At 34.8% G+C, this 24,601-nt stretch overlaps 1 protein-coding gene across 1 annotated transcript; it reads right to left on the bottom strand.

Moving 5' to 3' along the window:
* Positions 1-487: 487 nt before the first annotated feature.
* Positions 488-19,115, bottom strand: tars1 (threonyl-tRNA synthetase 1). Its single transcript, XM_028034381.1, has 19 exons — positions 18,962-19,115; positions 18,142-18,219; positions 16,284-16,474; positions 15,339-15,462; positions 14,437-14,561; positions 13,549-13,666; positions 13,410-13,474; positions 12,976-13,054; positions 12,644-12,790; positions 11,945-12,043; positions 8,612-8,778; positions 7,885-8,047; positions 6,405-6,542; positions 3,869-3,946; positions 3,679-3,779; positions 3,407-3,511; positions 3,117-3,189; positions 1,233-1,347; positions 488-1,099 (listed from the first exon to the last, which is right to left on the bottom strand). The coding sequence occupies exons 1-19, from the start codon at positions 19,019-19,021 to the stop codon at positions 951-953; spliced, it is 2,175 nt and encodes a 724-aa protein (XP_027890182.1). The 5' UTR covers positions 19,022-19,115; the 3' UTR covers positions 488-950.
* Positions 19,116-24,601: the final 5,486 nt, after the last annotated feature.

Genomic DNA, 24,601 nt, shown 5'->3' on the forward strand with positions numbered 1-24,601 from the left:
GAGAAGCTGACTTCATATAATTCTGCATACAACCATCTCCTGTGTAAAATGAAATCAGTCAAGACCCTAAAGCAAATTTTCACCAAAATCTTTAGGATTTTTAACAAGAAAAATGCTGGAGCTTACCAGAACGCTTCTTCTTAAAACAAAGCTTTTTTCATTTTTTTTTGCTGTATTGTTAGTCTGCATTGGGCTAGTTTCTTTTGGTAGCTTTACAAAAAAACAACCTCTCAACTCTGAAGCCTCAACCAAAAGAAATAAAAGATGTCAACATGAGGCTGAGTAAGCCTCGGCTTATCCGCCAATTCAAGGTCAGGTGTTACTGCAATCGTTAAGAGGTCGATTTTAAGTTTAAGATTCTGGGTTTTCTTCTGACAAAAGCACATTTTCCAGCTTTGTGCAAAATATCAAGTAGACCCAAGTTTTAAAGATCACTCTTTAACTCAGACCCTCCTTATATCATGTCTCAAAAAGCAGCACAGAATCATCAAGAATAAACTGTTTATCAAAATTGGATTTCATGTACAATTCCCTGAAGAAATGATGAGCAACAACAAGATAGAGGAAGGACATTTAAAAAAAAACGCATTTCCCCTTTGCTTCGATAAGCTTGTAATATGGAAACTGGAGAAGAATGTTTAAGGAAACAGTTTATTCATTTACGGACTTGTTCTGCTGAGCTGTTCAAGGACCTCACCATATTACATTCGAAACAAAGAGAAAGACTATTACACTTCATAACGTTTGTTTGAGCAGTATCGTGATAACCAGAGAAAGGAAATGGAAGACAACAGAAAAACGTATATCTTTGCATCGGTACAGGAAAACCTGGTTTCTGACAAAAATAAAGACATTTGCAGGCATTTATTCCCCATCCCCCTCTTAAAAAGTTGATCATAAACACAGCATCTGAATTTAATTGAGGTTTTGTGGAGAGAAGTTGTTTGAGCTCAGAACTCTTCCTCTGCGTTTCTACTCCTGGAGGCCTTCAGCTCCGTGAGGCGTTTGATGCACTCCTCCACACTGCACTCGCCGTGGACTTTGTTGTCTCGGGTGCGCACGTTCACAGTGTTGCTAGCCTTCTCCTTCTCTCCCACCACTTTGTCCGACAAGGCAGAATGCAAATACGAGAAAATAAAAACAAGAAAAAAGAAAATCAATATCTGGGCGGACAACGGGAAAGATAAGAACAGGAACCGATAAAAGAGGAATAAATGCTTGTTGCCACTGACCCAGGATGAAGTTGTACTGTGCCAACTGCGCATTTCGGATCTTTTTGTTTAGAGTGCAGCTGGGATCCAGATCCACATCTGCCATGAAGCCACTTTTGTGGAATTCCTGCTTGACCTGCAGAGTAAATCAAAGAAAGACAAAGCTTGTTTTAAGTATCACATGTTCATTACTTCAACATGGTGTCAAAAATTACAATTTGGTGGTTGTGGTTACAAAATTCCCCCCAAAATATTCACTTGAGACAACTAAAAAATAGAATAATTTCTAATATGAATACAAAATAAAATAGGAACTTTTGTGCAGAAAAGTGGTGAAAAAGCAAAAAGTTGCCCTCCTAGCAGAAATAAAATATGCCATTCATACTAAAGTTCTAATGTAAGGGTCTGAAATACAGCTGAGATGAAAAGAACAGAAATATGTTTCTTTTTTAAGTAAGAAAAGCTCAAAATTCTTATTATGGCTTTTATTCCAATTGACTGACATGGATCCAAAACTTTGTGCACAAATCTATTTTGTTGACTGCTGCTGCAGAATTCATATGTAAAATACAGAGTAGGTTTATGGCAAACTGTGCAAAAAAAATCCCACTTATCTTTCTGTGAGGAAAAACATCCTAGCTAAAATGCTGTCACTCAGCAGGAAATGTTTCTATGCTAAAAGCAAGGGACTATATTTCCAAGAAAATAATAGCTCAAATATATCCTTATGAAGCACGTTTGAAGCTGAAATCTCCTGAATAAATCATGAATAAGCATTATAGGAGTTTATTTCATGACATTTTTCTCTGAGTTATTTAGTATCATAGATGGACTAAGAATTTGTCAAAGTCCCAAATATTTTTGTTCCAACCCCACAAAACTGCTCAAATCAGCATGACATGAAGAACCAATCAGACCTTTAATTCCATTAATGTGTGATGTTTTCCTCCATTCTTCTTTCCTCAACCATTCATTTAATAAATCCTGCCACCACTCAACCTTTCCTCCCTAAAATCAATTTTTCCTTCTGATCTTGCCTTCCTTCTTGAAATCAACCTTTGCCTTAAATAAATCTTCCATCCATCAACATTTCCTTTAAGTAAATACTCCCTCCAATCAACCTTCCGTTTCTCCCCTTTTCCAATCAATCAATCTCTTCCTTCTTTCCAACAACCAGTGTTTCTAATCAATTCTTAATCAATCGTTCATCCATCCGGCTTTCTTTTAGTAAACCCTCTCTCAATCAACCCTCCATTTCTTCGTTCCTCCAATCACATTTTTCTTCTTACAATTAATTCTTCCCTCCTTTTTTGCCCAAATTAGCCATTCCTTTTCCCTTCCTTTTTCAAACCAATACTTATTTTTAATAATTCCTAATTCCAATATTTGTTCCGTCCTTTGGTTTTCCAAACAGTCCCTCCCTCGACTTATTCCTGTCTTTTATGCCTCAATCCAATGATGCCTTCTTCCTCCCTTTTTAACTTGACTTCCCCTCATAGATTTTTAAATTCTTCTTTACGAATCAATCAATCAATCTATCCTACCTCCCTTCCTTTATTATTTTTTGTATCCATTGTTTTGAATCCATCAATCCTTCCTAAAATGTTCCAATGAACAAAAATGAGAAGCGTTTTTATACAGCCTAATAAAATTCAGTACTTTAAAGTTAGGAGAAAAAAGCTGCTGTAACTGTAATAAGCGCTGAAGCAAACAGTGAGACTCCCAGACAGTTCTGTGATTCTGGTACGGCACAGAATCCCAGCCAAAAACAAGATGCACACCAGGGATAAGACAAAAGACAAATAGCTTCAGCTTGGAGGTAAATTTAAATACTTGATAACCTCAGGGTAACTCGCTGCCCTTGAAATGTGACACTGTATTAACATAGCAGAGGTGAGTGCTTACTTTTTCAGCATATTCTTCACAGGTTGGTCCCACAGGTATAACCATCACTTGATCGGGAGAAAGCCACAGTGGCCTGAAGAAGAACAGAACATTTCTGTATTTATTGGACTTGTGGGGCAGCAGCAGGACAAACACAGACTGTAAAAAGGTTCAGGATACATTTCTGTTTTTTAAAATTATTCATGGATTGTCATCACTCAAACCAACTTAAATAAAAACAAACATGTCTCTGTCTATTAGGGTTTGTCCTTCTTTTTGATTAATCAAATGAAATAGGATTGTTCACGAACCATTTGCCTCCGTAGTTCTCAGTCAGAATGGCGATCATTCTCTCCACTGATCCCAGAATAGCTCTGTGGATGATCACTGGTCTTTTGTGGTCATCACCATCATTACTGCAAAACAATTTAAACAAAACTGAAAAAATGCAATTGAAATAAAGACACGCAAGATATAAATCACATGAAGGCAATAAGAGAAGTTAAGACTTCATCCAACTAGTAAAAAAAAAGAAAAATCTTGAACAATATTTAAGATTAATGAAAAGCAGCAGAACTGTTACCCGACAAAGGAGAGATTAAAGCGTATGGGGAGCTGGAAATCAAGCTGTATAGTGGCACACTGGTGGTATCGACCGATGGCATCCTTGATCTGAATGTCAATCTGCAGACATAAAAAACACATGTGATCAGCGGCTCTCTCTCCGGCTGATTTACAGCTGAACCAAATCAATGCTTCAGTGAGCCGCTCACCTTGGGTCCGTAAAAAGCTCCATCACCCGGGTTCAGGACCCATTTCTCCCCAAACTCATTTAAGCTGTTTTCCAGTTGCTGCGAAAACAAAAATGATTAATATTGCTTTACAACAACATTCATGGTTGAGCAATATCCAGGTAAACAGTGTTGCTAAGCACAGCAAGAAAGTTCATCTGGGACAAATCACTGAGCTGAGAATTGCTAATGCCTCCATGTTATGTCATGGTTGCTACTGAGCAATAAAATGAGGAGGAGAAAGTACAGAGCTTTCTGCCTCTCCTTCTGCCCATTTTATCTGTCTTTTTGGTTTATGTTATTTTCCATCTGTTTCACTGCATACATTAAACAAGCAATAAAGTCCAGTTGTTCCTATAGAAAAATGTAATAGATTAAAAAGAAAAAAACATATATAGTAGCTTGAAACACCATAAATCTCAGACAAATTAAAGTAAAACAAATAGCAAAACAGGAAGAAAATCATAACATAAGACCTTATCCATGTACCATGACCTTTAACCTCTACCTGTTGTGTCTTACAGGTACAAATAAGAACACAATTTGGACACATTTTTATATTATGGCAAACCAATAAAAAAATTTTTTTATGCAGAAATACTATGCTATGGCCAAAGCTATATTAAGAAAGACTGCTGACTGGACAGTTGTCCATCAGACCGTTACTGATGCTGTAAATTATGAGAACAAGCTGCAAAAGCTCAAAAGAGTCCGCTTACACAGCGCTGTATGAAAGCATATTAATGAAAAGTTGAATGGAAGATAAACATGCAGTAGAAAAAGGTGAACAAGTAGTGAGGATAACCACAGCCTTAAGAGGATTGTAAACTAAAGCCAATTCAAGCATGCAAAGATTTACAAGGTGTGCAACTAAGTGCTCTTAGAGCTTTCACAAGAACCCGAGCTACAACTGGAGCATTTATTCTGTTATTCATCAGAACTAGCAATAATAAAAGCTTAAAACACATTATGATGCGAGTAATACATGCATGAGTTTACATTTCTTAACAAAAAATGTACTTTTTTGATATATATTGAGATATAAAAGTTTGCAATAAAACATTATTATTGGATAATTAAAGTACTTCTTGCAATCATGCTTTTCATACCAGGAAAACTGAATGAAAAAAATACTATCTGTTGCTAAAATGGATAACTAACTCAATAAAAGCTTTAAATATTAGTTGCAGATATAAACAAAATGCAATACAGTAAATTAACAACAGTAAAAATACAAAAAGACAATAATTTTGAGGATGTGGAACTTAAGAATTGCTTAAATGATCGTCAATTAATTTTGTAATCGATGAATCATTTACTGAAGTACAGTGACTCAAAAGAAAGAACACAGTCAGGACAGTAATTAAGCTAAAGCTGTAGGAAAAAGCACATATTACATAAATTTTGCATTTAAGATTGAAAATAAGAACTTTTCTCAGTAAATATGTTCTACCCAGAACTCCTCAGGTTTATATATGGCTTTCTCTGTATCAAATTCTGTAGCAAAAAAATCCAGAGCAAGAAGTGAAAATCTCCTTATTAAGCACCTTTGGCTATCCAGTTAATAAGTTAACCCAAAGGAGAGTCAGCAGATCAGGTCTACACTGCACTGATGTGAAGTCAAGCAGAAAGAGCTCAGCAGTATTTATTTAGCTGCAGATTAATCTTTTGCAACAAATGGCCAAGCAAATTCTAAAGGAATGTTGTTATTACATTTTAGGCAAAATATGTTTTAATTAAAAATGAATTTATTGGTTTATTTGCACCTTTTAACATTGCACAAAAAAGATGAAGTAGTTAAATGAAAAATTTGCAGAATGTGCCACAAATTGATTACTAAAATAATGAATTTAGCTTCAGCCCTAATAAAAATAGATGTATAAATAAGTTATGTAATGGAAATCAAGAGGGAAATTGTGCATACAACAGTGCTAATTAGTATGTCAAGTGAAAAAAACAAAAACAAAGAAAAACTAAAACTCAATTCCAGCAGTGTACCTGCCAACAAACACCTTTTCATCCATCTAAAGCCTGCCAGTAAATCCTTACAAAACCAACAATCTGATGTCCTTCATTCAATCCCAGGTGCACCTGAAAAAGTCTTTTGTTTTATCAGCTGCCATTTAACACAAACTCTACAAAATTCTCCCAGATTTCCAAGTAGTCCAAGAAAGGGTCTGTATTGTGGTAATCTAAAGGCTAAACAGTCATTATTGCTCAATTTAACTCATCTCGTTGTTTGCTTTACATACAAATTGAGCCAACTGAGGCTTTAAGTTGAAAAAATAATCACTGAAACATTGCTGCTTTTCCTGTAAATCAACTCGCTGGGACAGAACAGGAAGTGAAAGCATCAAAGTGTGAATATTATCTCTGAAGAGGAAAAAGCATTTACTTCCACCGAACTGAAGGCTGCTTAGAGAAAATATAGATCTTCTGCTTCTGTCTAGCCAATACTTTCTAACAGCACCTTCTGGGTGTTCATATTTTCTCATATACTGAGAGGAACAGAAATTACCTTTTCTGCCTGGTTCCAGATTTCTGGCTCTCCCAGAAACTTCTCTGGTCTTGTAGAAAGGTTGAGTTTGAAAGTGAAGCCAAACACTTCATAAACTGTACGTAGGAAGTCTAGGCAGCCTTTAATCTCCTCTTCAATCTGGGGTCCACAATAACAGAACATTAATATTTGAAAACATAAATTTAGTAAAACATTATGTTTATACAAGCGTTAACAGTTTAATGTTTATATTCTTAGCTTTATTCTTTTTTACTTGCATGTCTTTTATGGTTACTAAGCTTTTATCTCTGTTTTTGTGTTTTGACCCCAATTTAGTACAAACATGACAATGTTACTGTATACCAAAAACTACATAAATTTAAATTATTATCTAATTATGTAGGAAGCATAGATTCATCCTGTCTTTGTCGGTAATATATCTACGATACAAAGTCCAGTGCATTTTAATAGGTGCACATCAGGTATACCGGTTAAGCCATTAAGATACAACAGTTACATTTTTCTCAGTATCAAAGCAAAAAGAAGTTGGCTAAAATTCCCATTTTCAATAAAATTTGGTGTCCTAGATGGAAAAATTTTATTTTATTTTTTTTCCACTCATTATCTAGGGTCTGTTTGCAATGAACCCAAAGCAGAAACACATGTACACTTTTTAATGACTTGCTATATTATCACATATTTTCCTAAAATCGAGCACCCTGGGCCTAAAGGCTTTACGATCTTTGTGTCTTTTCCAGCCCTCTTTCACAATACACAATCACGAGCAAACTGGCTGTGTATTGCCGCATCTTCATATATGAATCTGCTAATGAATAAAATTGCTTCACTTTTTGAACTTTTGGTCTCTTTAATTGATACTCGAATTGATTCGGGGCAATAACCTTGTTTCCAAACTGTTAACCATGGAGCAGAAGAATTTGGAGTTTTTCTATGTGAATATGACAAACAATTCATCATTAATAACACGTTTGTTGTGCCAGAAAGTGTTGTACTAAAAGTTTGACATCCTGCAAACAAACACTGTGTGCTTTTACACCCAGCGTTTTTATTGTGTTCCCCTGGAAAGCTGACTCATGTTGTAGTTTTACCAAATTAAAAACTAAATCTTTACCCACAAGAAGCAAATAAGATCTGAAATGCAGAAGTGTTGTGATGAAAATACAACACTTAACACAACTGCAACACACTGGCATCGCAGTTTTACTTCTGACAATTAAAACAAGGTTAAATATGAAGCAGCAGAACCAGGAATAAATTCATATTCCTTGTCCAAACGCTGCACATTCATTATTAACACAGCACAACCCGACACATGAGCTGTAGAAATTTAAAATTATTTCAGAACAGCATCATTTATTTTCCAACTTGTACTCTTTAACCTCAGCAGACAGCGCCTCAGGTAACGTCACTCTGTCAAATTATTAGCCACAAACAGCTTTTCTTCCTCCAGAAATGAGTGTTTTTGTAAGAGAGTCCTGACCTGGTCTATTGAGCAGAAGATATGCGCGTCGTCCTGCTGGAAGCGGCGGACTCGCGTGAGACCAGTCAGGGCTCCAGACAACTCGTTTCTGTGCAGGACGCCAAAGTCGGCCATGCGGAGAGGAAGCTCTCTCCAGGAGCGAGGACGGTGATCAAACATCAGGCTAGGTCCAAACAGAGACGGGGAAAAAAACGTGTGAAAACACAATGCGACTTCAATCTAAAGTTACGACAAAAACACTGATTCAAAACAACATTGAGAGTAAATGCAAGATTTGATGCAACTGATAAAACAATGTAAAAGTTATTTTGTTTGATGATGTGATTTACTAAGAAGCGATAAGAGACTGGAGCAGTAAATAAACATATGAAAGATATTAAAACAGAGATCCAAATTGTTACTTCTATTTATCCTGCAACTCAGCATTCAGCAAGAAACAGAAATGGGACATTTTCCATCTGAAAACACTACAAGGCCTTAAAGCCATTCCAATTTTAGACATGCTGGTTGAAAATCTGCTGCAGCGACAGTTTGTCACAATAAGATGCAGAGCTAAACATTGTATCACAGCTATTTTGCATGATGAAGGTACTTCATTTCATGCAGGAGGAAAACAAGATCATTTGTCTCATTTACAGGGTGTTTTCATTTACCATTAATGTTCATTTTTCCCCTGGCTGCCAGACTAAATTATACAATTTCTTGTAAGAAAATGCCTAGGTCTCACCAGTGCCCAGGGCAGTTCATTGGTTTGAGTGCAAAGGTCTCCTTCTCTGCCTCAAAAGAGAACATGTTCTCGCTGTAGTGCTGCCAGTGGCCCGAAGTCATCCACAGTTTGCTGTTGTAGATGTTGGGAGTCACTACTTCCTGGAAACCCCTCTTCCTATATTCGCTCTGCGAAGGACAAGTCAAAGTATTCCTTATAAGATACATGGCGCCTTTGAAGGACATTCAAAGGTGCAGATAGTGCAGAAAAAATCTGCACTATAAATAAAGTCCTGAACAGTCTTCTGTCACAGGGAAGGACTTCTGCTAACAAATAGCACCTTCCACATCTGATAACAGATAGTGTAAAAAAAATCAATAAACTCAACTCGTATTTTATATTAGTAACATTATAGAAAATCTAATTTCTGTGGAAAAAAAGACATCTCTCACTGAGATTTACCTGTACTAATAAAGGTGAAATAAAAAAAACCTCCAGTTTTACAGGAAAAAGTTAAAATAAGTACATTTAAATAAATTTCATAACATGCAAAAGATAAGGGTGGAACATTTTAGAAAATCCAATCCTTAATTAAATTATATTTATTGCCCTAGTGTAAGTATAAACCATTCTTATAAAACAAAAAACATCTTCCACAATATTTGTGACTCCTAAAAAATAAATGCTACAGGCCTTTTTTGCTTTATTTGGACTTTTCTTTTGATAGGAACCTCAAAATCTATAATCAGTAATCATTGACATCCTGTTTCCCTGGTGTGTAATTATGAGGTAACACAGCAGTTGGCCTTTCGTTTTCAAGATGGGAGAGCCAAGAGGACATATCATATAAATTAAGAAATGGTTACAATAAATGAGCTAAAACTAGGCTAAAACTGCACAGATCTACAATCGTATCAGCATTTAGTCAAACTCTGACTAAATGCTTAAAAACAGTTTTTCTAGCATCTCATTAGAAAAACACTAGCTAAGAGCGGCATCTTGAATTAATCATAACACTACTTTAGGTTTTAGCAGAGTTGCAAATAATTGTGGAAGGAACTATACCTTCAATTTTGTTTATAAAGGAAATTAGAAACAATAAATTAAAAGTGCAATTGCTTTTTTGTTGCTTTAAAACTGCTTAACTCCTTGAAATCTGATCTGCCAAATTCACATGGGAGGATTTATACTGATTATTGCATCTCATTCTTGTGTTAATACATCTTGGCTTGCTTTGTCTACTTGGGTGTTACACTTCAAAATCTAGCCATGAAAGAGCTTTCACAATAAAATCTTGGGCAACTGATGGGATTTTTTTCACCATTAAAGTATTTGACTGACTGATTACTATATTTGACAGAGGTGGAGTTTAAGCTTGTGCAGACAGGGCTTCTTTATGAAACCCAATTTTGTTTCTCAAAGTCGCCTCTGTCAGAAATCCATTTTGTTACATTAAGGTGAAATTGCTTAAAGTGTTTTTTTCTTAGTGAGTGCACACTCTGAGAATCAAGATTTGAAAAGCAATTTCTCACCCTTTACGATATAGAGAAATAACTTTTCTTCAATGCCATCAAATGAATCTGATTTACATGTTTTGATTTATTTTACAAAGGGTTAGTTCACTTCTGGCAAGGGTATCTGACTTACAAACTTTAGTTTGATTTGCAGTTGTCTAACAAAGTGAAAAGCAGGAATTATATTTGGACTGAAACAGGAAGTTTGAAATGAACAATAGGAAAAAGCAAAATGTTTAATTTGAGGATTTTACAACTGTGCTTGTTATCTGAACAGAAGGTAATGTAAAACAGTTCAAGTAAAACTGCATGTTGATGATAAGGATGGCGGAGAAATGTCTGACTTTATATTGAAGAATTAAGTCTTCAGGAGCTGTTCTAGTAGATGGTCCTGAGTTTTAAAACTGACATTTAAAATTTTTCACTACCAAATTAAAGAGTGTTTATGTAAAATTCTGAAGAATCCAACATTAGACTAATTAGCAGGCTAATCAATTTCCAGAGAGGTAGAAATAATTAAACCTGTTCAAGAAAATTCATGAAATTAAAAAGTATACATGTATATAACTTTTTTTATGTATTACCCGTACAACTTTAAGTGAAGCTGTTTTTGGTTATTTCATTTATTTCTGTTTTTGAATAGCATAACTTTTGCTATAATATCTGTATTACCTGAAAAATATTATACTCCAGCAATGCACCATTGTGTTTATTTCTGATTTCAACTTGTGTATTTTAACACTAAGAGTAATAACAAATGTATTTTCGAACAGAAAAGTTACACTCGACATAATCCGTTTGACAGTTTTCCAGCAGACAGTGGCAGCCACTAATTGCTGAAAAAGTATTGATGCACATTCATTGAATCTTGAGTGGGAAACAAATGTGTGGTTGGGTTGAAAAAAGGTGTACAAGTGACTGAGATAACCACTGCCTTGATTGAGAAGCAAAGCCTATTCATGAGTTTTGGGGACATTTACACGGTATGGACTCCAGTTGAACACAGAGCTCCACGAGTAAACACACAACATATCAAGGCTGCACTACGTTCCTGTGTTGAGTAACTCTGCACAAATACAATATTTGGAGAGTTTTACTCTTGAGCTAAGACAAAAAGGACTGAAAGGCTGTTTAGCTGTTAAAAGTCTCTTTTTGAAATTAAAGTGAATTTTGAATTACAGGTCCCAGAGTCTGAAAGAAAAGTGAAGAGGATGAAAATAAGTGTTAAGTTTCTACAGCCTGTGACAATTTAGGATGCCATCAGTTCATGTTGGTTCACTGTGAAAATGAAATATAGCATTTTGTGTTTAATTAACCAGCATAATATACAAGTCTATTTCTGAACCAAGTTTAATAATGTAATTTGTGAAGATGCATATTTATGTGATCAGCTGCACAATTAAAAGAGAAAAATATATTAGCATGGAAAAAAACACTTGCCATATCCTAACGTATCAATTATTTAGAGAAATCAAAATTTATTAATTAGCCATCTATGACAAAAAAGAATGTCTTAAGTTACATATTTTTTTATGTTGCTTTTTACGTTGTTCTAAAAGAACAGCTTTGTAAACTGCATGTTTATTATCAAAGCATGTGTATGCAATATAAATAAGGCAGAAAATAGAGAAAATAATGTGTGTGTTAAATATTGAATCCTACTGTACTTCTGCATTTTCTACTTTTGTAAAGAACAAGTGGAGCTTACTCTGATCATTTCATTCTCTTCAGATTTTCCTGCGAAACTAAACTTTCTGCCTCAAACCTTGGACTTTTCCTCTCAAAGCTTGGAGCGAGATCAAAGCAATTATACACTGTGGGCCTGTCGGCTCGAACTCACTCTGATGAACTCAATCAGTGCGTTGTAGATGAAGGCCCCTTTAGGCAGGAAGAAGCAGCTCCCTGGACTCAGTTCATGGAAGAAGAACAGTTCCTGCTCCTGAATTAAAAAAAAAGAAAAGGTCTGTTAAAGTGATGGGAAATTTAAATGGGCAATACCAAGGTCAAACTAGTTTTTCTTTCACATAATGCAACACCTCATTATATACCAATCCTGGTCTGCATTTGTGTTCCTGTTTGACTTGTTTTTCCATAAGCATGATTACATGGAGCAGACAGACATAAGAACACACGCCCTGTAGCTACAATTGCTTAACAGATCTAAATATAACTCCTTTATTTCTTCTAGCATCAACATTGTTTCATCGGAAAAGTTACATCATAAATTTAGCAATTCATAGTCTGATACATAAATAAAAAATATGAAATCAGTTGTACTACCAGCAACAGCATAATCAACACTATTTTTTAAGCATTCACAAATACAACCAGGAAAATTGGATTATAATAAACAATTTCACAGTCATTTTTAAAGAAGGTTTGCCCAGTCAAATAAATTATTTTGTTAAAAAACGATATTCAAGTAGACTGAATAGCAGTAGACCCATAAATAACCATTTTTAACATATTCAACCCTTCAGAATACACAATGATTTTACTCTCTTTCTAGCCAAAACTGCTTTTGTATTTCAGCTCCTACCCGGCCCAGTTTGCGGTGATCTCTGTTCTTGGCTTCCTCCTGAAACTTCTCCCACTCTTTCAGCATTTTGGGGTCAGGAAAGGAGATACCGTAGATCCTCTGGAGGGTTTCCATGTCTGCTTTTCCCTCCCAGTAGGTAGAAGAATTCTAGCACAACAAAAAAAACAGGGAGAGGATATAAAACTTCACCGTTCTCCAGAGTCCACCAAATCCCATGAGTGGTTCTGTTCCAGCAGTTGGAACAAACTAAATATAGTTGGTAGCAACAAATAGAGGCACACATAGTTTTTTATTCTTCTTTAAAAAAAATAAATAAAAAAAAGTAGACTAACCTTGTGGATTTTAAGGGCTTTGATCTTTCCAGTGTGTCTCACATGAGGACCCCGGCACAAATCAATTAGTGGACCACATCTGAAATGACAAGATATTTGTTAAAAAAAATACATATGAACATATTTTTTTTCTTTAAAATAAATAAATTGCACGTATAAAAATGTCTAAGTATCAGATATAAAGTACTGTATATATTACATGGGAAACCCATGAAGATTTCTTGTCTAATCTACAGAACCCAATATTCCCAATTCAGATGGCAGATATCACTGGTTTAGGTCATGTAGGTCAACAATGTGTATGTTAAGTTCTGGTGCAAAAAAATGTTTACAACAATTAAAATTTGGCTAACAAAATTCATGCGTTTGCAAAACAAATTTGCAAAAAATCTGAAAAAAAAAAGAATATTTACATCATCCAGCTTTGGACTCACCTGTAAACGGTGGTGGTGGGAGTGGTGACTTTCTCGTTCAGAATGCGGCACTTAAACTTGTTGTACTTTAAAAGAACATTATAGGGTTAATAATTATTCAGAATTTTTTTTGTATTTACATGTGTATCTATTGCCTTACCTTAAACATGTCCAAAAGAGTTTCTTTCTTTATCTCCAGCCTTTCAAACGGCTGCTTCTCCTTGATGATTTTCTTGCAAAGGCTCTCCAGACAGGGAAAGTCATTACTTGATACACCCCTGTTAAAAAACAATATTATTATAAACAAAGAAACGTTATATTCTACTTAGTTTTCCTAATTAAATGTAATCTACCATGTAATCCAGTAAAATCTAATTAACTTTATGAGTATTTCCATGCACAACTTTTCAAATGTCCTAATTTTTATACCATTTTTAAGTTTATAGCACACATTTCTAGACTGCACTGGCTTTAAATATATAAATAATAATTAGATAATAATTAATTGTTTTGTTTAAAAAGGAATAATATTGGAAAATATAACCAGTTTGTAAGCTAAAAGCCCCAGACTCTATAAGAAGGTCAATGTCTCCACCAACAAAGTCATAACTTAGACAAAGCAAAAACAAACACTACAGGTCCTTGGCTTTAGCCCTTCAGCAATGTCAAAATATCCTTAGACCAACTGTCTCCAGTAGGACCATTAGCATAAACTGACTTCATTATGCGGGTTGCAGAATTATTTGGAAAACATCATTGAAGCAGGAAGAAAAGCAGTTGTAACAAAAAATAAATAAATAAATGAATAAATAAAATAAAGTCAATGAAAAGATTATTCACCAGTAAACTGTTAACACATTAAAGCTAAACTGAAACACACCCAAGAAAATCCGGCTCAACTACCTGAACCATTCAACAAACTACCTGTATTCTGAGGTATGTTAGTCACCAATCTCATCGAACCGGCTAGACACACGTTACACCCAAAAGACTCTCACTAAGACCAAAACTACTTGACAAAATTGAACCCAAAACCTGAGCAACTCACTCATTGTTATCCAGAAACATGTCGTAGTAGAAGCCGTTCTCAATCGGAGGTCCGTAGCAGAGGCAGCCTCCGTACACACGCTCCATGGCTTCTCCAAGGATGTGGGCACTGGAATGCCAGTAAACCTAAAATGTCATCATAAAATGTCAGCCAGTTAAATACTAAATGCAAAAAATATATATTTCTTATATTACTGATGAACATATGAAGGCAAATCAAAATGATGTGATAAAGAATGTGTATTTTTCAAATTTAATTTCTCAACATTATAAAATATGTTTTACAAAACAGCAAGATGTTTATTGTAGGAAAAAAATTCCTAAGGTTTTAAAAGTAGCTTTTGAATGATGTCATTAATCTGACTGGATTGCCAAACTTCATGTTTGAACAATGTTATTCTGGTGCTTATTAAGATTGCAGTAAAGACATTTTGGATTATTAAAACTCTGAAAGAGCACAACTTCTTGCCAATAATTACAATACAAATATTTTTCAACAATGATCTGCATTGTTGCACCATTATGCAATTTTAGGGGAAATCACTGATCAAACAGTTTTGTTTGACATTAATGGATGCTGTTAAAATTGAATCATTAGCAAAGTAATTCATTTGAAAAATATTAAAATAGTTACTTATTGTTACAACTATGATTTTATCCTTAGATACATCTAGCAAAATAATTGCCAGAAGTCTTACTACATGTACAAGAAAAAAGAGTTTAGAAGATACCAACAAATAAGACTGTAAATATGTCCAAATTACTCCCACATAAATAATTCTGGTTCAGACAGAATCAAGAAAACTGATGGGTTTGTTGTACTCATAACCATATGCAGAAATTTGATAAGCATCAGTTTCTACAAGTTCTCCAAAAACAGGACCATGGAAGATTTAAACTTACAGCTTGAGCTTCATCATCATCAAACTTGAGCAACTGAAGGCTGCAGTCACCCTCCAAAGGTCTGTCAAGGTCCCACACACTGTTGTTTACTTTGGCAATCACTGTGTTGTCAGCAAGGCCTTGGCTGCACCGTAAAACATAAAATATTCCACATCAAAGTAAAGAACAGGAACATATCAACTGGGGAATGGCTCCTATAGAAATCCCTTTTAAACTCTGCTGATAATGGCAGGTAAAAAATGAAAGCTCCAGCTCCCTTTGGTCACAGGGTGTTACTAATTACATTTTCTACTTAGAAATATCTACTGCAAGCAATTAAAGTAATTAAACCATGGATTTTTTAATACACAAAATTATACTTAGAAACAATTTATGCAATAATATATGCAACATAAGCATTATAAATGATATTGTCAAGTTGGTGAGCTTTTGTTTTACAAAGCTATATTTTGGGGTATATTAACAAGCAGCTAGAGAAAACAAGCTTTCCCTTAGAGTCCATTGTGTGCTTCTTAATTTCCTATAAAAATACTGAATTTTAAAGTGTACCGTATATAAATACATCAGAGACACAATGTTTGGTTTGTGGAGATTTTTTGATATCTAGAAATATACTCTATATCGAATCATTGATTAAGATAACCAAAGAATACCAAACACACAACATTTTTTTATCTAGTTTTTTTTTTTTTTTACTTTCTTGTGGCCAGGTGATTTAAATAACTTATTAATAAAACAACCACAAGACTGGCTGGTGGCAACTTCTGTTTTTAATAATACAAGTGATGTGGATTACTTAAAGGAGAGCAACAATAATCACATGTTAAATAACACATCACAGTTCAGCTTTAGGCAATCAAATTTTGGCAGCCCCCTTTTTTATTTGCTTCATTCCAATTAACTGTAATACCACTATCATTACAGCAGAGCCATCATTACGCTGACCTGATTCCACAGGCCACTTGGTACGGTGTGGTCTTCCAGGACTCCGCCTCCACCACCTTCCCATCAGGCAGGGTCACCTTGATAGGCTTGCTATCCGTCGCAGCTCTCTCTGCAATCAGAGCGTCGTGCTCGGCTTTCAGCTTTGCATACAAAGTGAGACGCTCGTCGATGTACTGGGGCGGTGGTGACAACTGTGGGGGAAACGCAGGCTGTAAATACAAGGACTGGCAACAGTTAATAGGCTAGCAGTGTTTAATATATGCACTAGGTTAAACGGAACAGCCGACCTGCTTCCCTTCAAAACAAAAACTGGTGATCGTTTGGGTGACTCACCACATAAGACATGAGGCTTTAAGGGATTTTACCAACAAAAAAAGGGAAAAAGAAATAAAAACAATCACAGAAATTAAAAATAGTCAATACTTAAAAGCTAAGTGTGGAAAATCTTTGACTTGTCATATATATATATATATATATATATATCTCTACCTATATACATTTCGCAATAAAGCCCTATGTAAAAAAAAATACAATATTGTATGATCTTTGCCAAGGAAGGTAGTTTTGTCTAGTAGACACACATATGGTTGTACATGAGGAATGTAAGGTTGTACATTTGTGAGTTATTATTTCACATTTGTGAAATAATGTATGGCATTTGAACAAAAGTTGAGACCCATTCATTAAAATAATTTACTACTAATTTTCAAAACTGGTTTTAAACATGCTGTATATGGTGTCCAATCCTGAAACAAGCAAAATTAAGAATCATTCTAAATTATTCCAACTGCATTTATCTAAACTGAAAGTTTTTGTAGAATAATTGTGAATGTATAGGTTTAAGATAAATTAAAATAAATAAATAAATAAATAAATGTGTGGTTGTGTGGGATGGTTATGGATACCATATTCTTTAGCACAGCCAGAACCAAAGCAAAACAATTACTGATTGAGCTAAAAGATAATCAGATAGGTGCTCAGGAGAAATTTTGTAACTTCAAAAAACTTCAAAAAATTCAAATAAATGCTGAACTTTAGATTTCTTAAAATGAATCACTTTTCTATCAGGTAGTTATTTCCATCGAAGCTTGTCCATGTTGGGAGCCCGTTTTACAGTCTAGTCCAACCTGTTTTGTATGCAATGATTGTTTTGCAGATAGATCATCTTAAGCAAACCCAGGCCAAGATCCTGTTCAGATCTGGAGTTAAACATCCAGGCAGATTCCGATACAAGATGACAACTTTAAGCATAACTGTTTACACCCAGTTTTAAAATTCTCTAACCTGAATGACCAGATCCCAGTTTGTAATTCCTCTGTGAAAATGCCAATCACCTAAGTTAGAGTACCATTCAGGACAAAATGAATTTATTAGAGAAATCAACTGTTTTTCCACACAACGCTGGGCATATAACTTAAAGAAGTTGAATAATCCAGGTGAATATACAACACACTACTGTACAGTTAGAGATTTTCAAAAACAAATATTACACAGCCTAGAAAACCTACTCACACATCCTGCAACCTGTAATCCACCAACAAATATAATTCCCCCAAAAATCTCTCTCAGAAAACAGGATTTCGACAAAGAACTTATCTTATGCATAATGGAAATCAGTATTTCATTTCAATAACAGTGCTCATAAAATACAGTTTATAACAAGAAGTCAATTTCGCTTCTTGAGATGAGTAACATTGATTAGTGGTCATTCATTGAACCTCAGCAGGTTCAATAAATCAGTGACTCAGTGATGTTAAGTGTCACCTTAAAACAATGAGTATTTCAAATAAATAAATACTTGTTAATCAACATTGTCTTATGCCGTCAGGTCAAGAAACCCATATGATGTTTAACTCACCTCAGTTTTGCCTTCGGAGTCCCCAGAAACATTTTTGATGTTTTTCTTCCCTCCATTCTTACTGGCTGTACTTGACTCCTGTCCAAATACCACAAGGATGAAAGTGATAATAATGACATGTGGTCACAACTGGGACAATATCTATTCTGTTTTTCTATCTATATTTAAAATGCATATCGAGGCCATAGACAGATGCAATGTTAATCTCGTAACAAATTATATCTTTTGTTAGTTATTGACAACCACATGGAAATCAAACAAAAAAGTGTCAAATTAATTACAGAACACAATAATACTCGGTTGTTTGTTATCCACAGGTCACCAAATCCTTGACGCGTATCAGTCTATAATGAAACCTTTGTTAAATGAAATAAACATTTAGGTATTGGATGCAAACCGATTTATACTGTGAATATACCCAGAACAATCTCCACAAAACGTTGAAAATTTATTACACACTAAATAATGTTTCAAATGACAGTGAAATAAACAATTATTCACATTTTTAACAGAGTTTGCCTGTTTTACGAACCCATGCAAACAGACGACCCACGAGTACCTGAAAGTTACTTCTAGCAACTCACCATGAAACATTTAAACACAAACTAAACGTTTGTTAAAAAGTTAGTAGAAGACATTATCTTCCAGACATTATTCCAATGACATTATCACAAAGAATTCACTTACAAGTCAGCTAGCCGAAGCGTTAGCGCCACATTGCAAAGAGCTAAATGACAGCATGCATCTTACCACACGCTAGGCTAGCTTCTAGTTGGCTTTCAACAGTATATTTATCCCGATATAAAAATAAAATGATCACCTTTATGCTGCCGTCCACTTGCAATTCATTCATTTCCTCTACCAAAGTCTGCTCAGCCATAACAAATCAAGAACGAGCCCACATTCAGAGCTAAGTTGTGCTATATGAAGTGAACTGTGTGCAGCAGGAAAACCGGGTGATGACATTTCCGGGATATTCTGATGCAACATTACAGATTGGGCGGAGCTTATTTGACATGAAAATAAATTTGTAAAACTCCTAAACAATTTTTGTCACGTTAAGGTCTTACGACAACAATTAGATTTAAAATTAAACTAAAGTTTAAAGTGTGGCTGAAACAGATGGTTTACGGTGTCTCAGTAGTACACAACATAAAACTGGCTGTGGAGCGCCTTAGTGACATCTTCCATCTAGCACTAAAAGTCTGGGGTCAGGAAAAAGGCATCTAACATCTTTGCAAACCCCATAGACTCTACCAAAACTATTTCCTTCAGAATGATGTTTCCTGATGCTATTTGCCAATTTGAGCCACCACAGAAACAGTTTCTTTCCTACGGCTGTTTCACAATGAGCGGCTTACATCCAGAATTCTAACTCTAATGTGAAGACACAAGCATTTGTTTCTCTTTCACATCAACCTTTTTCTTTATTTTCTAATCTATAAAAACTTGGCAGAAACATTTACATGTTCTTTTATCCTTATTTTACTCTGCCTAAAATGTATCTATTTGTACTGAATGTCTGTACAATGGAAGCACTTATAATCCAAAGTCAAATTTCTTGTTTGTGCACATTGTATTGGCCAATAGAGACATTTGTATTATATTATATTATATTATATTATATTATATTATATTATATTATATTATCAATCTTAATCACTGGAATTAGTTTGGTTTTATAAAGCCCGCCCCATGGGAATTTGGTCACTTATCATCATAAAGATAAAACTTGTCAAGAGCTCGTTAAGAATTCCTTCAAGCAACAAATATACAAGCTGCCTTAAAAATGCAGTTTTCTGCTTCAAAGTGAGTTTAAATCACTTATATAAATATATATACTTCATAATTGACATGAGAAGACCATCAAAAATGTAATAGTATTTGATATTTTATCATTTTCAAAGGTGCATTGTGTTTAAATTTCAACCACCTGAGCCAAACTGTCCTCTTCAGTAGAAAGCAATTGAGCTGAATGTTCAGGAATAACACATCAATTGCCAAGACTAAAGTCTATTATTTACTGGAAGATGCTGGGAAACCTGTTTTGATATTGATGGCATAGTCAGTTTAACATCAAAATGTATTGAGCAGATGCCAGAAATCTATAGAAGCCCGTATGAACAAGTGAATATTCCCTACTGAAAAGTTTGAGGGTGTGACAAGACAACAATTGGGGTACTTAACCAAAATTGGAAAACGTGTGTTTGTCTCAAGGTGGTACTAGGAAACCTAAAAAACAGCTGTACCAGCTGTTAAGCATAGTTACATCAGGGGTGTTTCATGGAGTTTTGCACAAAGTTGGTGAAATTATAAAGACGGAGGTGAATGTGGAAATAGTTAAAACTAACCTTAGATCAAGAATTAGAAAGTTACAACCCAGACACAATAACCACAAACACATATAAAATTGGTTTGGAATAAGTAAAGCAGGGAAAGATTAAGTTTGTGGAATGAACCTGACTTGAACACTTTTGAAAATCAATTCACTAGTCTTAAAAGCCAGATATATGCAAAGAAAACCAACCAATAACCTGTAACTATTCTGCTAGAATATGGTGGTCTACTGAGATAGAAGCTTATCGGTGGTATTAAAATCAAGCTTTCTCTACACACTGCTGAGTTTCATCTAGCCAAAAATTAATGTACAAATCAAATGTGTGTCTGTTTGTGGAAGAGTGTCTCTGTATGTGTAATTTTGATGTGATATGGACTGTGAAAATCAACAATATTCAAATTCAGGAGCATTTAAGGGAGGTAGGAGGTGTAAGGCACCCAAGTGTCACATCAGAGCATATCAGAAACTGCCACTGCTCATAGAATACCTTTTAAGAAAAGTGGAATGCCTTGCTTCAGCAGACAATAATTTGACGTGTGAATATCAAGGGACCTTGTTAATTTTTATTTGATGCTCAAAGCTGCAGCATTTAACTTAATTTTTTTTTTTTTTACATATTTGTTGAAACTGTCACTACGTCATTACAGTATGGCACGAGATAGGCAATCTGTGAAAAAATTGAGCTGGAGAAGATTGATCTTATCATAGATTATTTATTCCACAAGATAGTGTCACAAGATGGTGACAGTTTTAACAAATATGTAAAGAAACATATTTTTTATTAAAGTTACAATCTGCACCTTCAAGTCTACAAGGCATGTTATTGAGACATTGTCTTTTATAGCTGAATTGTTTAATATATTCGGTGTGAAAATCACTATTGCATGCTTCAACTTATATGTGCTGTACGTCCATGATAATATCATTACGGCATGAACATTTCCATTTTCCATAGAAGAGAGAAAACAATATTTATTATTAATGTCAATATTAACAAATGACAAAAAAAATATTTTTTAAAAAGCCAATTTTCCTGTTAGGTTGCACTAAATATTGACCTACATAAGATTTCTGCTGCCAACAAAACCCTTGAAGACATGACAATAGGAGCAGCATTATATCATTCTAAAATTAGACATAGAGTAAAGTCTGCTTCTGGTTCATTCTTTAGGGCAGCTGTTTTCCAAGTAGAATGTTGTTCAATCGATTCTCCCTGTAGCTATTTTTCATTTTACAAAATGAGTGGGTGTAACCTGGTGTAAACATGACCTGAAATATGGGAAATATGACATCTCACTGTGTGCAAATTGAGTCTCTGTCCTATTTTGAACTGAAAGTCTTTCTGTACTGACGTATGTTAAGTCCTTTTTACATACAAGCAAAAAGGCAGTGAAGAGAGCATATTTCAGTTTTTTGACTGTTTTTATTTATCGTGTGATTTGACATGAAAATGAAGATATTCATTCTGTAATTAGTTGAAAAACTCTAAAAGTAGGGAGAATTTGGGGAGGTCAAAGAAGAACATTCACTGCATATTTTCTCTGCTAATGATGGAAAATGAAAAACATGTCATCATTGCAATAATGGATTTGCCTTAATAGACTATTAAACAAATGTTTGCATTGTCTTCTATAGGTCATCTCTATATCCAGTTATTATGCTATGTTGTTATGTTATGTAAAAGCATTTCTTTCCAGCCAATTTGTGTTTTTAATTGCTTTTTAATATGATAGATACCTAATTATGTAAAACTTTAATTATACCAACATGCATTCATGTGTTGCTCATTTATTGTGGAGAGCAAGAGCACATTTTTAATCATTAAACAGATGTAGCAGTAAATAGTTCACACTCACAATTCATCATTATGAGACATTATTATTCTTTTTGCTGGATCAAATCATATCGTTGATTGCTTCACTGAGTATACAGAATAACTGAGGTCATGTCTGTCCTACATTTCCTTCTGCCGTGCTCGAAGGCGCCAGACTCCAGACAATATGTGCATCTCAATTAAAACAGAACGCTGGGTTTAAACTTGTGGCACTCTCCGAGGGAATAAAGAAGAAGCTCCTGCTGCTTGCCACGTTATCCTGCTGTTTCTTGGCTTGTTGTGAGGCGAGAAAAGTCTTGAATAATTAACCTTCAAGCGCTCAAAAAGTCATGCACCATATTTTATTTCTTGGCTGTGCTTAAAAGACTCCTGCTGTTGATATAGCTGATTTACACTGCTGAGTGCCTGTTTCTTCGGATAAGCAAAACAAACACTAAATTACAAACAATATATCATAAATAAATGATTAATGAAGGGGTATGTATTTTTAAATGCTAAATACAGATTTAATAGTAGTTATATAAAATATACTAAAATTCTGCTTTACAAAGTTCCCAGCATCTGAACTTTTTCATATTTTTCACTGTGACAAACGTCTGTATTTTGCCTTGACACTTTATACAAAAGACCAACATAAAGTTACATATAGCTCTGAAGTGAAAGACAGAGGATGAGTAAATAATTTCTAGTTAAGCCCTTTTAATCTTAAAATCCAGAGCAACCAGTATGTGCAGATCTTAAAATGCATAAAATCTATCTAAATATTAAAAAGGAATCAATCAATCATAAATAAAAAGTCAGAAAACAATTATGCCTAGTCAAAAGGAATCAAACATACCTTGCAAAACGAAATGTGTGGAACATATCTTGCACAGTACATCACCTTGAATACAACATGGTGGTAGCAGTATCATGCTGTGGGGATGCAGCATGATACCAGGACAGGTGGTCAGATTTCAAATAGGGTTCAGGTTTACCTTCCATCAAGACAACAACCCTAAACATTATACCAAATCTGCAATGGAGTGATTTAGATCCCAGCATATTTCTGTGTTACAAGGGCCTAATCAAAGTCCTGATCTACATCAACTGAGAATCTGTGGCATAATTAAAATTGATTTTCACCAATGCCCTTCAACCCAATTGACTGAGCTTAAGGTATTTTTGCAAGAAAAACTAGACAACAATCACCCTAACATAGAGAATAAATGTTTAAGTATACAGACATACTTCAAACACTTTCTGCTGAAATGGTAAAAAAATGTGGAAGTTTAGAACTATAACATTGGAGGAGAACATCTTCAACATACATATGAAAACTCTTTCGGAATTTTGTTTGTATAAAGAAGATATAAAAGTGAACACAGTCCACTTCACAATAATGGACAACGCAGTAGTTGTCAAGGCACCAACACTGATACCAAGAATCAGGTCACATTTACATTGCTTTTGAAATTAATTAAAACAAAAAACTAAAGGAAATAAGACCTACTCAATAGAAAATAGGTCTCTGGTTTAAAAATATATATCATATATAACAGGTAAAATACCTTGAGTAGATAAATAAAGCAGCACTCAGAGAGGATAAAAGACTGTGAGGAAATCTAAAATTGTTTATTCACACTGATAAAGCAGGAGTAGAAATAAGTAAATAACCAACTCAATAAAAGACTCCACAAAAGTTAATGTATTCCCAACCCTTTGATAATAAGTTTTATGTGTCTTGTCTTGCACAGTCCTTTCTGCTTTCTGTAGATATTTTTCTATATATTTGTGGCCATTAGGTGTCAGTAGTGAAGCCTTAAAAAGCTGCAGACCAAACAACAGCAGGTCTCGAATAGTGTCCTCAGCCTTCAGTTTTCACTCCCCCACAATGCAGCACCTGACATTGTCACCTCCCTCACAGAAGTTTTGATAGCAGCAGAATTTGTCAACAGGCATCTCTGGAGACAACAGCCACCAGCTCCAGCTCTTCTCTCCTCGCTCAACAGTCAGAGGAAATTACAGAAGCAAATATATGATGGGATTTGGTCCAAATGCATCATGAATATTTTATGCAATGATCACATCCTTTTTCAAGTGCAGTCTGTGAAGCCATTGTTTGCAGTTATTGTGTGTATTACATGAAACAATATTTCAAATGAAAGGGATTTGTAGATGTTAGGGAATTCCTTGTGCAACAACCTTTCTCATTTTTCACTCAAGGGTAGTCCGATCTGCAAAACAATGGATGGATGATGCAAGAAAGATGTAAAATCTGGAGATGAAGAGAATAAAAGGAAGTGATG

Source organism: Xiphophorus couchianus, chromosome 12 (assembly GCF_001444195.1).
Source record: "Xiphophorus couchianus chromosome 12, X_couchianus-1.0, whole genome shotgun sequence".
NCBI classification, from domain to species: domain Eukaryota; kingdom Metazoa; phylum Chordata; class Actinopteri; order Cyprinodontiformes; family Poeciliidae; genus Xiphophorus; species Xiphophorus couchianus.